This window comes from Falco peregrinus, chromosome 1 (assembly GCF_023634155.1).
Source record: "Falco peregrinus isolate bFalPer1 chromosome 1, bFalPer1.pri, whole genome shotgun sequence".
In the NCBI taxonomy this organism is placed as follows: Eukaryota; Metazoa; Chordata; class Aves; order Falconiformes; family Falconidae; genus Falco; species Falco peregrinus.
Genome location: NC_073721.1, coordinates 57,959,519 through 57,974,502, shown reverse-complemented (window position 1 = coordinate 57,974,502; position 14,984 = coordinate 57,959,519). Strand labels below are relative to the sequence as shown.

Here is a 14,984-nt window from a genome sequence, read left to right as displayed (position 1 = left end):
TGTAACCTAGCTGCCCTTAAGTGCCTGTGTCTGACCCGGTGAACCCAGCAAGCCAGAAGCAAAACTCTGCACCAGCCACATGCCGCCCTCCGCACTGTCCTCAGCACACCTGGGGAGCCACCGCTGCAGCAGGACACCCACACCTGCCCCATAAGCACCCAGCTGAGCCCCACGCCAAACATGGCACAGCTCCCAGCTCAATGGAACAGGACCAAAAAGGGCAGCCAAAAACTCTTGCATCTTCAGCAGCTCATAACAGATCAAAATCTCTGGGGGAAGGGAATTCTTTGGCTTCCCTGCTCTCCTGGTACATTGCTTATGAGCAAAAAGTTACCCATTCCCTGAGCGTTCTTGAGCTTACCGGTCAAGTGTTGCTACCAGCCAGCACAGTTCCCCTTTCCAGATTCCTGTCCAAAATAATACCAACAGCCATCATGGTCAACTTGGTAGAACAAATTGTTGCCATAGGCTATGTTATTTCACAACACTGTGAAGGGTTGTGTCCACATACATGGCCTGTTTCCTCCGTGTGTCAGCTGCAATGACATAGCTTGACAAAATGCATTCTTCATTAGGTCACAGAAAACCCTTGGCAACATCAGCATCTTTCAGTCATAGTTTAAGGTAGTGCTTTATTATGACGTGTCCTTGGGAGGGCTAAGCTATAAACCAGACTGTCCACCAGAACTGAGGCTCTGAGGCCATCACACACACAGTGCCAGTGGCCAAAAAGCTCTCGCTCTCACAAATAATTTTTGCAATCCACATTAGAGACAACCCTTGGGGGAGGGAGGGACCATGGCTCACTTTGTACCCCTGCAATCTGTCTCCGAGACATTCTTTCACCCACAACACTCACAGCAAATATTTGGTATGCATTTTGCAGAGAGAAAAACAGTTTTGTTCTCCTGGAACAAGGAACACACTGTGAACCTGAAGCATATTACTGAAATGCCTGAACATGTGAAGCAAGGCAGAATTTTCATTTTGCAAAGAAGCCTTTATTGTCCAGTGGTGTATACACAAAATATTTGCATGTCAGTAACATTTCTTCAGAGCTGGAGATGGCATGAGTTTATGGCCGAAAAATGTTTATTTTTTCACACCAGGGATTTCAAATGGAGGTAATTCCCAGGATTATATGTAGAGCACGTAGCACCGTATTTCTGATCACAACTAGTGAAACTATCACAGAACAAAAGAACCCGGCAGAAGTACGTATTCATTCAAAACCTTAAGAGTTTCATATGTTAATACTTATGCTCTGCTCTCTAGGTTTGCACCATTAGGCTACAGTTGCACAAAGAAGTAAGGTTTGGCTTGATATTGTAGATGACAAAAGTGTTGGCACAAGTCACTGTGAACCAATTTGTAAAGATAATTTGTCATTATTTCTTGCTAAAATGAAAATCCTCAGAGCATCATTCTGCACCAAGCCAAGCACTACTTGACTGTAAGTGAACCCTGTTACTTTCAGGCTAGGTTCTCTGGGCTGACGAGGCAGGCAGTCTATTAAATAGAGGTTACATTTCAAAACAAAGACATTTTGTAAAACATTAACATGAAATGTTTCAACTTAGCCAAATATTTTCCCTAGTTTATTTTATCTTCAGATTATGACATCTAGTTGATAGATCTTTTCACTGAATAGATTCTTTGTTCAGAATTCTCCCTGTTGTCATGAGGACACAAAACTTACTAATAAAAAAAGTGTCTTTTCAATTTGACTCACTCCTGGAATGCAAAGGTTGTTATGTGTTTACAGTGTCTAGAGCTCACCCTCAGCACTTTCAACAGTCCATTTATGGACACTTTCCATAACAGAGAAAGTGAAGAAGGTTTGAAAAATGCAAACCCACAACAAATGCTATTGGTGGGTTTGTGCTAGATCCCATGGAGGGTCTGTTTCAGTTGTTTTAACATGGTCTTAGTTGCTGCAGACCACTAACTCACTCCTGCTTCTCTGCACAGTTTGAACAAGCAGAACTAAACAAATAAACATTTTTGTTGATAAGCATTATGTTCCTAAACTATTTAAACAAATTGCATTGAGTAAAGTGGAAGTAAAATTTTTTGTTTCAAGCACTTTTTAATTTAAGAAAGGGAAGTTTAACATGAGAAGTAACTCAACTGGGAAAAAAAAAATATTCCAGGATGTTTTATTTTGAATGCTTCAAATAAAATATGTTGACTTTTTTACATACTGTTTCAATACAAAACAATCAAAACTAACACAAATTCACAGGAAATTTTGATGTGCCCAAATTACACCTTTTGCTTTACAAAATTTCTTACGTGAAAAATCTTACACCACTTCCTCCTAAGTTGTTCCTTCCCATCTACATATGATTCATTCACAGCCCAAGAGAGCCCAGGGGGTGGATGTGATTCAGGGGGCTGGCTGTGTGCACACACTTGTCCCTCTTACATTTCCAGGCTCTGCAACTGCTCTTCAGGACACCTGTAAAACAGAGTTAAACCAGGAATCCAATGCCAGCTTCCATCATGTCTCAGGTTTTCTTCGTTTTCCAGGAGCGGATGCACCTTGTGTTCCATGAAGATTCATGGGGAGCAGAAGTTTATACCCCCCTTCCTGACGCCTGTAGCTGTGTCGGCTGGTTTGTATTACTTCAGCATTGTGGTAGTAAAAAATTATTTTCCTATATGTCATACTTTATAATAAGTTAGGCTTAAAACAACACTAATTTTTAAAATCTAACAAGGATTCCAGGTAAAGAGTTGTTCTACAGCCAACCTTAATTCAGGGAACAAAGCATATGTAAAAATTACGCAGGCAACATCTTTGCCTTTAGAAGCCACTTCTTGGGAATGGAAAAAAAAAAGAAAATGCAACTAACCACTAAGCCACCAGGGACAGTTTCTTTCAGTAGGGTAGAACAGCCCATGTTCAAAAAGCTGTGTCCCTTCTGTGTCCCAGAGTGTGAAAAAACTCTGAGAAGACAGGGGCAACCAGGCAGGTGATTAGCACATGTTTTGCCTTCTTTGCATCGCTGTCTGCAAGGCCTGCATAATCATCTGTGAGTTGTTCAGGATGTTGTATTCACTGAGGTTCAGCAGCCGACGGTAATTCTCATCAGTATACCTGACTGAGAACATGCAGTAGGGTGAAAAGCGACTGGTCAAATCGAGTTGTCCTCCCTCCATCTCAGAGCAACAGCGCTTGACACCTGGAGAGAAAGACAAGTTGCTGCTGTGACATGGTGTTTATCCCAGTCAGCGATAAGCTGTCCCCCACAGTCCAAAGATGGGGATTTTTCTCTGGAAGAAAATTCATAGGGTTTAAATGCACAAATAATGCAGGTCATGTATCCCCATGCCTAGTCAAGAGGAGGTCATGTCCCTGAAGTAATGAGAGCAGAAAGTGAGGGACGGCATTGTAATGGTCATCTACAGCCTACTCATAAATATCTGCCTCGTTTAAAGGCATGGATCAGTCAAGTATATCAGCCCGAAAAGGCACTCCAAAAGGCATTGCCGGTCTCATCCTGAACAGCTGGGACCTCTACAAACTCCGGCTGAGGGAGGGGAGTCACTAGTAACAGAATAGAATTTGAGAAAGGAGTAACAGAAACACGGGGAAACCTAAAGTTCCTGCAATTCCAAATGCAGCCTCAAGGAGCCTGCCACCAGGATGCATCTCTACATTTCCATTTCTTGTGTCTCCCAAATTCCACAAAAGCAGAATTTTAGACTTTACCTCCCTGCTACCAAGGAGCAAAGCAAATGCATCCTAGTCTCGCTGGCAGCAAAGGAGTGGAATACAAAGCCTGGCAGAAAAAGAACGACAGGCCCTCAGTACAGCACAGTGAGCAAAACGACCCCTGGGCTAGCGCCGTACCAAATGGAGACACACCGATTTTGACATTGCAGGCATTCAGCCTGAAAGCCAGTTTCTTGCCCCCACCCTGCCATTCATACATGACACTACGTCTCCTAAAGTGTAGAATGCTATCCCTGGAAAACAGACAATACATGCAGGGGAAAATAATCTGAGCACACTATATTTTTCCCAGGAAAAAACTTTTACAATTAGCCAGCAATACTTTTATGTTACAAATGGGAGAGAGATGAAGGTAAGCACCATCCAGAAGACGACGGCTGTATCTGTCCTCTTAGGGCCGCAAGGATGATATGAATGAAAATAGTAGCTTTGGCACAGAATGGGAAAGCAAGTTTAATTAGTTAAAGTGCTCCCCGTGAACCCAGTCAGCAAAGATAGCCAGCAGCAGAGAAAGAGGCTCTACCTGTGTCAGGGAAGCAGGTAGTGGTGTCTTTTGCTCAGTGCTTTGCCACTACTTGTAACTTACCCGGTGCTTTGTACTCTCGGAAGGTATCATTCACAAGAGGAAGAAAAATCACGATTGGACATCCTGGCAAATCTGAATCTTGGAAGAGGTAGCACTCCTTCAGATTTTTCTTATCTTCATCAGTCAAAGAAATTTTGGGGAATGGGATATTCTGCTCTGAGTAGTATTTGTATGCCTTATCTAGAGACTGGAGTATCACAGAAATGGTCAGCATCGGAATTCAACCTGGTTGTCTTAAAACCCCCAAATTGTTACCTAGTATTAAGGTTTAGCGGCTCAGATCCATAGGGTGAGCTCCTTTTTATCAAGGGTTACTCTACATATAGCTACCACACATAGTAATCAAAATGCTACTCACAAGCTGTAAACACGATTTCAGGGTTACAGAATTCATCCAGGAAACTGCTTTGTAAAAAATGGAAGCAGTTGGCAGAGGTTTAGGGTAAAGCATGTAATTTCAGTAAATGAAAGAGCCTGTTTAATACATTGTACAGAATTAACTAGAAAAGAAAACCAGAGCAAGAAAATATTTAAGGTACCTTATTACATGCATGGAAGACAGGAAATAAGAAAGTTTGGATGTGCAATTATGTCTCTGCCTGTGCGGGTATTATGGCACAGGTAATTGAGACTGATATTTTACTGAGAAATTTAGAAGTACTAGGCTATTTTTTTTCCCTGAAATGTTTAATACACTGTCACGTCCTACCACGTACTGTGTTATTTACTATGCACCATCTAGTAGTGGACGCCACCAAACAGGAAATAGTTTCTACAAAATACCTTAAATCTGCAGCAGCCTTTCTTCATAAAATTAATCTAGGCTGAAATGAAATGTCTTTACATGTATGTCTCATGCGTAGTATGGCTTACTATCAGTAGCGCAGCTGTTCTCATTCACAAAAAATAATTCCACTTAAGTGGGCCAAGATGCTTCATAGCAAGTTTCTAACTAACCTCAGTTTCTGAGGTATAACGACCCAAACTTCTTTTCTGCATGGCCTTATAGACCGCTAATCAACTTTATCTCTGTGAAACTGGAGTTTCTGCAGGAAAATGCTTGTCACTGAACTGTCCTAGTAGCATCTTATTTGTCAGCCCAGAAACGATCTGCCTCTGACTATCTACTTAACCGCTTTTGTATCCGAACTTAAGTCAGGAGAAATCATTTCCTCATCCTTATGCATGTTCCTGTGCAGGTCTGGAAACCTGCTTGATTCAGCATAAAGCTGAAGAGGCTCTTCCCATGACTCTGGAAGAGACCAGGCTGACGTCCTCTTGAATAACTCAAGATGTTCATAAACCAGCAAGAGAGATTCCAGGAGTGGCAGGAAGAAATAGGAATAACATTAATCACTACGGTGAAAAACACAGGGGAATGCAGTAGTTAAAAACTGAACAGCTGAAATAACTAGAAGTTCTAGGCACTATAGGCTAGACATTTACGAGCAAAAGGAGAGACAACACATGGTAACAAGATTCTTCTCACCGAGGTATGTGATCCAGTAGTGTAACTTAAATATATGATGACATCCACTTCCCTCTGTGGCCTTAAGAGTGGTGGACTGCTGGTATTGATGAAAAACCCAGCATCTATCATGCCCAGGTGATCGGGATTTTCCATCAGCTGGTTGGGACGCGAGTCTAACACAGTGTCTGAAAGAAAAATATTTCTTAAAATAAGAAATGATCTGTAGGTATTTTGACTGGAAAAAGAAACGCAAGGTGGAACTGACTGTCCCAGAGGCCTGGTTTAATTTAATTGCCACATTACTGGATTGTTGAATAGGTGTGGGAAGGACTGCAGAACTCCACCTGTTCTGAAAAATCTTCTATATTGAGATCCCAGGCAATATGTTTAGTAACTTGTCATACTCATTAGTGCCCGTAAACTACTTCTAATACTTAACATAAATCTGCCTTTCTTCATTTCAATCACTGTTTCATCTTATCTGTCATGGATTTGAAGAACAAATTATTCCCATGCCCTTTTACATGCAGATTTCTGCCTCCCCCTCAGACCCTTCTTCTTTGGGCTACAAAGCCCCATTCCTTTCCAGCTTTCTCTCACAGGTCATATTTTCGGGGATATCCCAGTTGCACCTAAGTTAGAGGAACAGTCTTGCCAAACTAAGCTTTCTCCCACGTTCGCTCTGCTCTTTGCTACTTTAAATTCCGTTCTGTCAGCTGCAAGCCTACCCTCTCAGTCTGGACTACAGAGATCTCAGCTAAAGCACAAAACACATGCTTGTATTTAAAAACAGTCTTAAATACCTGGCGACACTGAAGTCTTAGTCTCTTCATCTCTTCTCTCCGTTCAGAAAAGAAATGCTCTTTCAGGAAATTTTTTCTTTTTTTCCCCTGCCAAGCCTGACAGAGTTCTTTCCTAAATTTCCTCACCCCAGAACCATCTGAAAACGATGCCTGTTAAATATTAGTCTCCATTACCTTTCCATCGATGGAAGTGCTCGTTCTCCAGGTAGTTGTTATGCAGCTGGTAGCCCTTCAGGAAATTGTGGTGCTGGGCGACGGAGAAGCGGTCAGTCAGTGCTCCCCGAAGAGCGCTAGACAGGGGCCCAGGAGGAGTATACATGCGAGTCCTCAACTCATGGGGTCTCGTAGGCAAGACCGGGTCTTCATCTAGAGGAGGGGAGAAAAACCGGTGAACTGTTTGTTAACTGACATTCATTTCTGGTTGTCCTGGTGCATAGGAGATCTCAGGGCTTGTTCTGGGATGATGCATTAAGCACACGAAAACTATTCTGAAGGAGAAACGTGGCTGCTGGACAAAGGTCTGCTGGTGGTCTTAAGCTTTGGCGTGAACAGTTCGTCAGAGGCAGTCTTCAGTGCTGGGAAAGGGACACCTGAAGGGAACTAAGCAATTCAGAGAAATGTCCTGTCAGAAAGACAGTTACACATCCTCATGGGAAGAGAGCATGAAACAGAGGCAAGCATAGAGAGAACGGGGCTAAAGCATATGCTCCCACTCAGATGGGCAACAACAGGGCACCGTGGGGTCCACTGCAACTATGACAGCTTCTACCTTATTATCACCCACAGCTACACCAGCATATGCTTAATCAGTAGAATGAGAGCATCCCAGGAAAACCTGGGGCATACATTCATAGTGAGAAACTACAGGTAATTTTCAGGGTGGCTACATGGCAGCATATGTGGGTGAAAAGCAGAAACTACACAAGGTGTGGTTTCTTGAAATCACAACCTGCTTTGCCACACCAAGTGGCTGATGGCACAGCAGAAGAGACTTGGTGGTTTCCATGATTGCACAGATGTATTTCCTTATTTCCAGGATGCCTGTAATTATAGTTACTATCATATTAAATGATCTAGCAATAAAACCATGGTTTCTGTATTGCTTCAGAAAATACCCTCTGAGCCTCATTTATCTTTGTGCCAGGATGAATCCAATGTAGTAATTACTGTACTGAGTAATAAAATAAAACCCCAGGAAATATTGATTAACCAATTGATATTTGAGTTCGTTCTCTGCACAGGCAGTAAAAATAACTTTATTCTCTGCCACTGGTTCTTGGTTCTGTATGGCTGAGTGAGAATGGGCAATGCCAAAACACTTCCCGAGAAAGGTGTGACCCCACTAAAACTTCCTCTTAAGGACAGAGCCTTTTAATCCGTAGGATTTTATTAAGTCTAGTAATTACAGCAGCACTTCCCTGATTACCCTCTTCCTCTTAGTCTTTACGGTGGGAGGGGAAATCACTATCTCTTAGGATGATCCTATGATGTTGGTTTCAATGTAGTTGACAGGATGAAAAAGGCATCCAGGAGACCGAGTGACCAGAAATGAAAGGTTTAATAATTTCTTACCAACTTCTTCTATTCTGTCTTGTGTCCACCTCTTCCAGAAGTCCTCTGAACTGTGGGAGAGTCCCCATATTTGTAATAGGTTCACAGAAAATATACTGCTCCACATACCTGTAAAAGGAATTAGTGAACACAAGGACACATTCTAACAAGAAACTGCCTTTTTCCATCTATTTTGACCTCCAGGATTAATTTCTCAATGGCCCTACTTCAAATACTTCCAAACTTTTGGGCTCTTAATTCTTCTTAACCTTCTGTGGCGTTGGTTCAGGTCATGCTGCCATCGATTCTGCACCTAACCTACCCCACGGCTCTGCTTCACAGTATAGAGAGAAGAATGGGAGAGAAGTAAAGCAGAACAAACAAATTAAGAGCTCAGATGATGCAGACATCACAAAAACATCCTTTGCATCCCTGTCTTCCTTACTACAGCTTCTCTTTTTCTGCATATGCTCCGGTCAGCTTTCACACACCCTGAAGTCTTTCGCAGCAGGATGAACTGGCTCCTCAGCCATTGCCTTGGAAGAGCAGCTCCCACACCGCACTGCCTGAAGGCTCGCAGGTGCAGTGGGCTCCTGCTCCTCCGCACGCTTTTTTCCTCCATCCAAGACCGTCCCTCTCTGCCTCCGCACAGGGGCGCTGGTGGCTTTGTTGACAACACACAAAGCCACCATTTCATCTCCCACTGGAAATTTAAATATGTCTTCTAATTAGTCTACCACAATTGGACTATTTAATTTTCAGTGGGGCACAGAAACCAGTACATCACACACAGTATACAGAAAACAAATTTCCCAGTAGTGGGCTAGGTAAAAAGGGCCTACCCAAAAGGTAGTATTTTAAAGTTACTCCTTGGGATTACAGGCTATTTAACATCACAGCATGTTTACTGAAACCAAGGAGCTTCTAAGCAGCATGAGTACAAGAAGAGATGACTGAAATCCATCTCGCACTGCTCTGTGTTCACCTGCCAGTGATTCTGACTCCTTGGTAAAGGGATGTTATTACACAGCCCATCCATACAAGTCGGGGACCGGCCAGAGAGATTCGGAGACCCTTCACTTCTGGTCTTACTTCTCATCCTGGGCAGCCTGCAGCTTTAGTGGATGGGATTCTCCTGAACTTAAACCTCACAGTGGAAGCACAGCTGCAGGTTTCCTACTGTGTGAAAATTTTCTTTGGCTATTCTTCCGATTCCCCTCTGAATGCACTCCAACTTAAGAAGTGGGAACTATTCCTTACAATGAAAGAATTAAGGAGCTTTATCAATGCCATCTACAAGACACAACATTAAAAAGTCTGTGCATACCAAGATATTGACAAGAAACTGAAAAAAGGTGTGGGATTTTTTACTGTATTCTTTTGGACAAACTACCCCCACAAACTTCCTGGCAGGCGATACCACAGCAGCATTCCATATGTTAGACCAGAAACTTCCACCCTCTGGTTAACAGCGTTGCACCCCTGCAAAGTGCCTCTGTGCCAGGACAACGTAATACATCACCTTGAAGGTAGCAGATCCGGGATTCGGGGAGTTTTTTTAACAAGCGTCCCATGAAGAACTCGCTTCCAAAATGCTCTGTGCGAACGAACACGCCATACTTCAGCAGTCCCACCTCGTAGGGGGTGAACTCCACCCACTCTGCAAGACAGCCACGATGGGACAGTTAGAGGGCTCCCACCTGGGTGCAGAGAGGGTGGCCAGGGCATACATTGGCCTGCCTTCTGTTTGCTGTGCTGCCTTTGCAAAGCCTGGCTTACGCAGTCACGCTGCTCATGGTGGTGCTGGCAGTGGCAGAAGGCACACGCCACCAGCATGGCACGGCTCCAGCTCTTACACACCCTGTGTGCATCCAGGGCTCTCCAGCACACACAAGGTTTCGTCCTGCCCTTGCATACCCTCATCTAGGTGTAAGTACTTCCACTGTTTTCAATACAGTTAATTTAACTTCCCTTGAACAAAGTGGTTATGTACAAAGACAGGTACTCAGCTCTTCAAAAATGAGTTTCTTGTAAGGGGCCAAGTCTACTTTTTATATGTGGTACTAAGATAGAACTGGCCCTTGACTTTCTCAGATATCCTCTCCAAATGAAGTGCAGTTGTTTGATATAACTGCAGCATGAGCAAACACTGGGACAGAAAGGCCATGGTCTACAATTTCCTTTTCCTTCAGAAGTGATTTTTTTTTTTTTTTTTTTTTTTTTTTTTAACTCAACCATAAAAAAATCTGGTCTGGATTCCTCTCTGCCTCTTCTCCTCCTCCAGCTGATTCTCCTCATGGAAAAAAATAACCAAAACAATGAGCAAAAGAAAAGATTCAGTTGGGAGTAGGTTGGATGCTTTCCCAAACTTTATCATAAGTACATTGTCCTTCTTCATATTGAAACTACAACTGGGCACTGACAAAAAGCAGTATTTAATTCCTGGACAATTCCAATACTTCTTATTCTATATGGATCAGATAATATTTAAAAAGCGGCCTTTCTGGTAGGATCTCAACTGTGTATGTCTATAGACAGTGAAACACTGATCTCAAAAAGCTCCTGTATTAAAACTGTAAGGCCTGGAGGTGATGGCTATGTCTCCAAAAAGCAATTAACACACCAAGACTGTTTTCTCAAAGTGCTACCAAGCAGAGAAGAATGAATCACAGGAATTCAGGTATCAGTTTCAGCCACACAGGGCCAAAAAACATCATTCTTACCTTTGAAATCATGGGTGCTGTAGCTGTCCCGGACACTGACTGACACATAGATGGGCAGTGGGTTCTGGCCATCACACAGTGCTTCTTGCTGCTCAGAAAGTTTGTGGGGGTCTTTCTGGTTTTGAAGAACAAACAGTTATGTCAGAAGAGACAGAAACTAGGCATAGTGAATTCAACTGCCCCAGTGCTGAAGGAGCTGCGTGGCTCTGCCCGCAGTGTGCAGGACGTGCCATGACAGCTCCACTGCACAGACCACTGCAGGCACCCACCTGCCAGTAACAGACCAGTCTCCCAGGGTCCAGCCTGACTTTGTGCATGGATTCACAAAAAGATGAGGACAGGGAAAACTACTTCTGCATATATGTCTGTACGTACTAGCAAGTACTGCCCTGGCAACTGGGAGAAGGGGCAAGGTACCACTTAGGATGAGGAGTGTAGTGAGCAGTCCTTGCTCTCCTGGGGTTGAAGGAGCAAGTTGGCATTGAATTTCCTTTCTTGGTCCATGATAGCTGTCAGTCCAGCCTTACAAGGGGACTGGAATTTGGTAGCAAATTCTTTGCATCCCACCCAGCTTCCTTTCTGGAAAAGCGTATTCTCATTGAAGACGTTTATAAAAAACATAAAATCTCATGAACTGCTGACAAATTTAAGAGCAGCTATTTCTGACAGATTAGGAAGAGGTTCATGGTTACACAGCAATAGCCAGCACTGCTCAAAGTGAAAGATGCTTGCCTAGACTGCGATGAGGACCTCATCTAGCTGAAATTAAAGGAGGTGCAGCTATTCAGTTTATACTTCTGCTTAATATATAGTATTCCTCTCTGTATTTATTTTCTGTTTACATGTATATAATACTATACATGTACTTGTATAAAAATAAATAAAATCAAATCAATGGCTGAATGACTGCATCATTTCTGCCCCCACCCGGAGGACACTTTTGTTCAATCCTCAACCACTTGTCCCTCCCCACTTCCCAAGTGCCAAAGCACACATCCTTGAAGTGTGGTCCACCTAGAGAGAAGAGGGAGTGAACTGCTGTACTGCAGGGGTAGAAACCACTTCAAATAATAGAAAAGCAAATTTGTTATTGCTTGTAAAAATTAATGTCACTTAAACTAGCTGTTGCCCAAGCAGTCCTCCTCAGCAGAAGTAAAATATGCACTTCCTACAGGGTACCTGCAGATCAAGTTACCTGCCAGTGGATGCAAATCACCAAACACTTCAGCTGTTTAGTACGAGCTCCAGATAGTTTTCACACTGCTAAGATTACTCTGCTTTGCACCTTAAACTCTTTCTGCATACATAATCTGCATCTTAGGCAGACTGCCCAAGATAGCCTCCATTTTTATTTAAATACCAGCCAGAGTTCAAATGCCTGCATCCACAACCTAATTTATAAACATATAGGATGCATTTCTCCCTAGGCAGACTACTAAAGGAAATGAAAAAATCTGAGAGTTTGTTGACGTGGAGAACTTCACTTGGTTTTGACACATGTTCTCTGAAACTGATTCCTCTCCATTCACTTGGGAGAAAAATACATGGCTCTCTAAGAAATAGAATATGCATCATACCCCATCATTCAGTAAGTACTCAATCATGAGCCCCCAAAGATCTATAAATGATGTCCTGTATCCCTCTTCTTTCCGCTGACAAAGCTGCTTGTTGTAGTATTTCATGCGATCCATAGAGAAACAGCCCATCTTGCATTTGGTCGCTTGCTTCTGGGCTTCACCAATATGCGAGTCCAGGTCCTTCTGTGACCAATAGGCATCTCTGTATAAGTTGGCCATGGTCCTGGAGAAACACAGTACAGACAGAAAAAGTTAAAAGGAGAAGAAAAAAACAAAACAAAACAAAACCTTGAATTTTGTGCCTCCAGACATTCTATGACTGTTTTAAAGATGGCCCCGAAGGATAAAGTATTTCTTTTTATTTCTTCAGGGTTTTTTTTCTAAACAGAACTGGCAGCAGCTTAAGGGATAAAATTGCCAGGTGTGAACATCAGTACATTTCTGAAGCACAAATTTGGTAGAAAATTATAATAATGAATTTTCTTTGCTTGTTTTCTAGAACCATATAAATCAGTTCACACCAGGTGCTGTCTCTTGGCTTTGTATCACTTAAGTGTTAATCTTATGTTATCATGTGCTTTATTTTAATGCCATCTTCTATTTTATCAAACATCCCTACACATGGGACCATCAGATGTCGGGCAGTGGTGCGTCCTGTGAGCAGGGAATAACGCTGCCCTGGGGAACCCAGTCCTTTCCCAAACTGACAGGTTGCAGGAGTAAGTGTGCACTGTCCTGCAGTCTTCTCTGCATGACCAGTTAGAAAGCAGAGCCAATCTCAGAAGTTACTGGGAACAACAACTGGGACATCAGTGGAGAGAGAGAGAGAGAGCAAGAGGCATGATGCTATAGGCATCCATAGTTACATCCGCAGCAACTACTTCTTTAGAAAACATTCTGATAAGTGTAGTTCTCATACATGTATTTAACTGCTGCAAATATGAAGTTGAAAAAGCACAGTGAAGAATTGCTAATAAAAAAATGCTGCATCAGATCGAGCTAATATTTAATGGCCTGTTACTGAGAAACAGCTTGTTCTACAGTATTTGAAGGAAATCTCCAGATCTTGTCTGCTTTCAGAAGCTCCTGTCTGGGGCGGCATCACCCTCAAAAAGACTGGTCACACCTCCTGCACGGGCTGGCTTACCACGTGGTGCCAGACAGCCCGCTGATGTATGTTACACAGTCCAGGAGATTTAGTTTCTTGAGTCCCATGAGGCTGCCATATAGTCCTGTCATTGACTTCAGTCCTCCACCAGTGGTGATGATAGCCACAACGGGGACCTGTTGGGCAGAGGAGAAGGGGACATTCACACCAAAGGTGCTCAGCATCACATCCTGGACCGCAATGGGCTCTGGCCACCACACCCAGCCCAGGTTCCGATCTCAGAGCCTGGGTCCCTTTTCACAAGGAAAGCCTTCAAAACCAAGCAATGACTGCTACTGCTGCTTCACCTTGGATAAACGTGGGTCCAGAGATGAAACCAAACCTGGGTTCTTGCCTATCTTGCCACAGATGAACAAGAAAAAACCCTTCTGTGGAGGCAAGATGTATTTTCTCTACATTTCCCACTCCCTTGCCACTTTTTTCTTATTTCACATATCTACTACTACTGTATGAAAATGCACATGCCAACATCATGAAGAAATACACTCGGCTCACAGCCAGTGTTGTTAAGCTACCCTCATCAAATGCTGTTATTCTTCAGTATTGTGAAGTTACTTTAAAATAAGTTATATTTATTTTAAGGAATTTTGAAACTGCAAGAAAGGGAAGATTATTGTAATTACTCGGAGATGTTTACCCTAAACTCTCACAAAATGATAAAATTTGAATAGGGGAAGAAATCTTTGTTGTGTAATGTATTTAATATACACACAGTATTTCTGAACCAAGCCACTTACAGCATGGGATGGTAGGAATGAACACACCTCAAATCTGACCAATTACAAATTGACAGTCATGAAGGATGCGAATACTGCAACTAGTTTTTCTTGCAGTAACAAACTGCAAGCAGTAAAGTACATTTGCAGCAGAAGCGAATGTACTTAAGGCACAGGAAGAAGCTGGCACTTGCACAACAGATGTGTGGCCCATTTTTGCTGACCACTCATCCAGAGGAGTACATGAAGGCACTAGAAATACAAGACCTACACACACACACACTCCCCAACACACACATACTTCACAATCCAGCAGATCCCGTTGTAAGTGAAAAACATTTTTCAGGGCACTTGCTACGTATCTCTTTCTTTTCCCCAGGAAAGCCATCTCTTCTGAACATAAGTCAAACCCAAAGCGCATGTCCAGGTCTTGGTGGCATGAACAATTACTAAGATAAAAACAGGTAGATATTTTACATATTAACACACTCATATCAATCTCAGGACTTCAATCAAAGATAACATACAGCACCCTTCCCTTCAAACAGGGTGATGCAATGTGGCATGAGCAAGAGAGAATAGTCTAACTGCTTTTACAGGTAAGAAAACTTACTTCAATTAGTAAACTAAACCAGTGGCATTATACC

The 14,984-nt window shown here is 42.8% G+C and overlaps 1 protein-coding gene across 1 annotated transcript in view; it reads right to left on the bottom strand.

Annotated features, from left to right (window-relative positions):
• Positions 1–2,085: 2,085 nt before the first annotated feature.
• Positions 2,086–14,984, bottom strand: part of LOC101921950 (cytosolic phospholipase A2 epsilon-like) — a 33,543-nt gene continuing 20,644 nt past the window's right edge. The window contains exons 12-21 of the mRNA XM_055792581.1: positions 14,639–14,786; positions 13,601–13,737; positions 12,454–12,676; positions 10,877–10,991; positions 9,676–9,813; positions 8,175–8,282; positions 6,777–6,968; positions 5,818–5,984; positions 4,329–4,515; positions 2,086–3,188 (exon numbers count right to left, since the gene is read on the bottom strand). Coding sequence (XP_055648556.1) covers positions 2,983–3,188; positions 4,329–4,515; positions 5,818–5,984; positions 6,777–6,968; positions 8,175–8,282; positions 9,676–9,813; positions 10,877–10,991; positions 12,454–12,676; positions 13,601–13,737; positions 14,639–14,786 — 1,621 coding nt within the window. The 3' untranslated portion in view covers positions 2,086–2,982. The remainder of the gene's footprint in view (positions 3,189–4,328; positions 4,516–5,817; positions 5,985–6,776; positions 6,969–8,174; positions 8,283–9,675; positions 9,814–10,876; positions 10,992–12,453; positions 12,677–13,600; positions 13,738–14,638; positions 14,787–14,984) is intronic.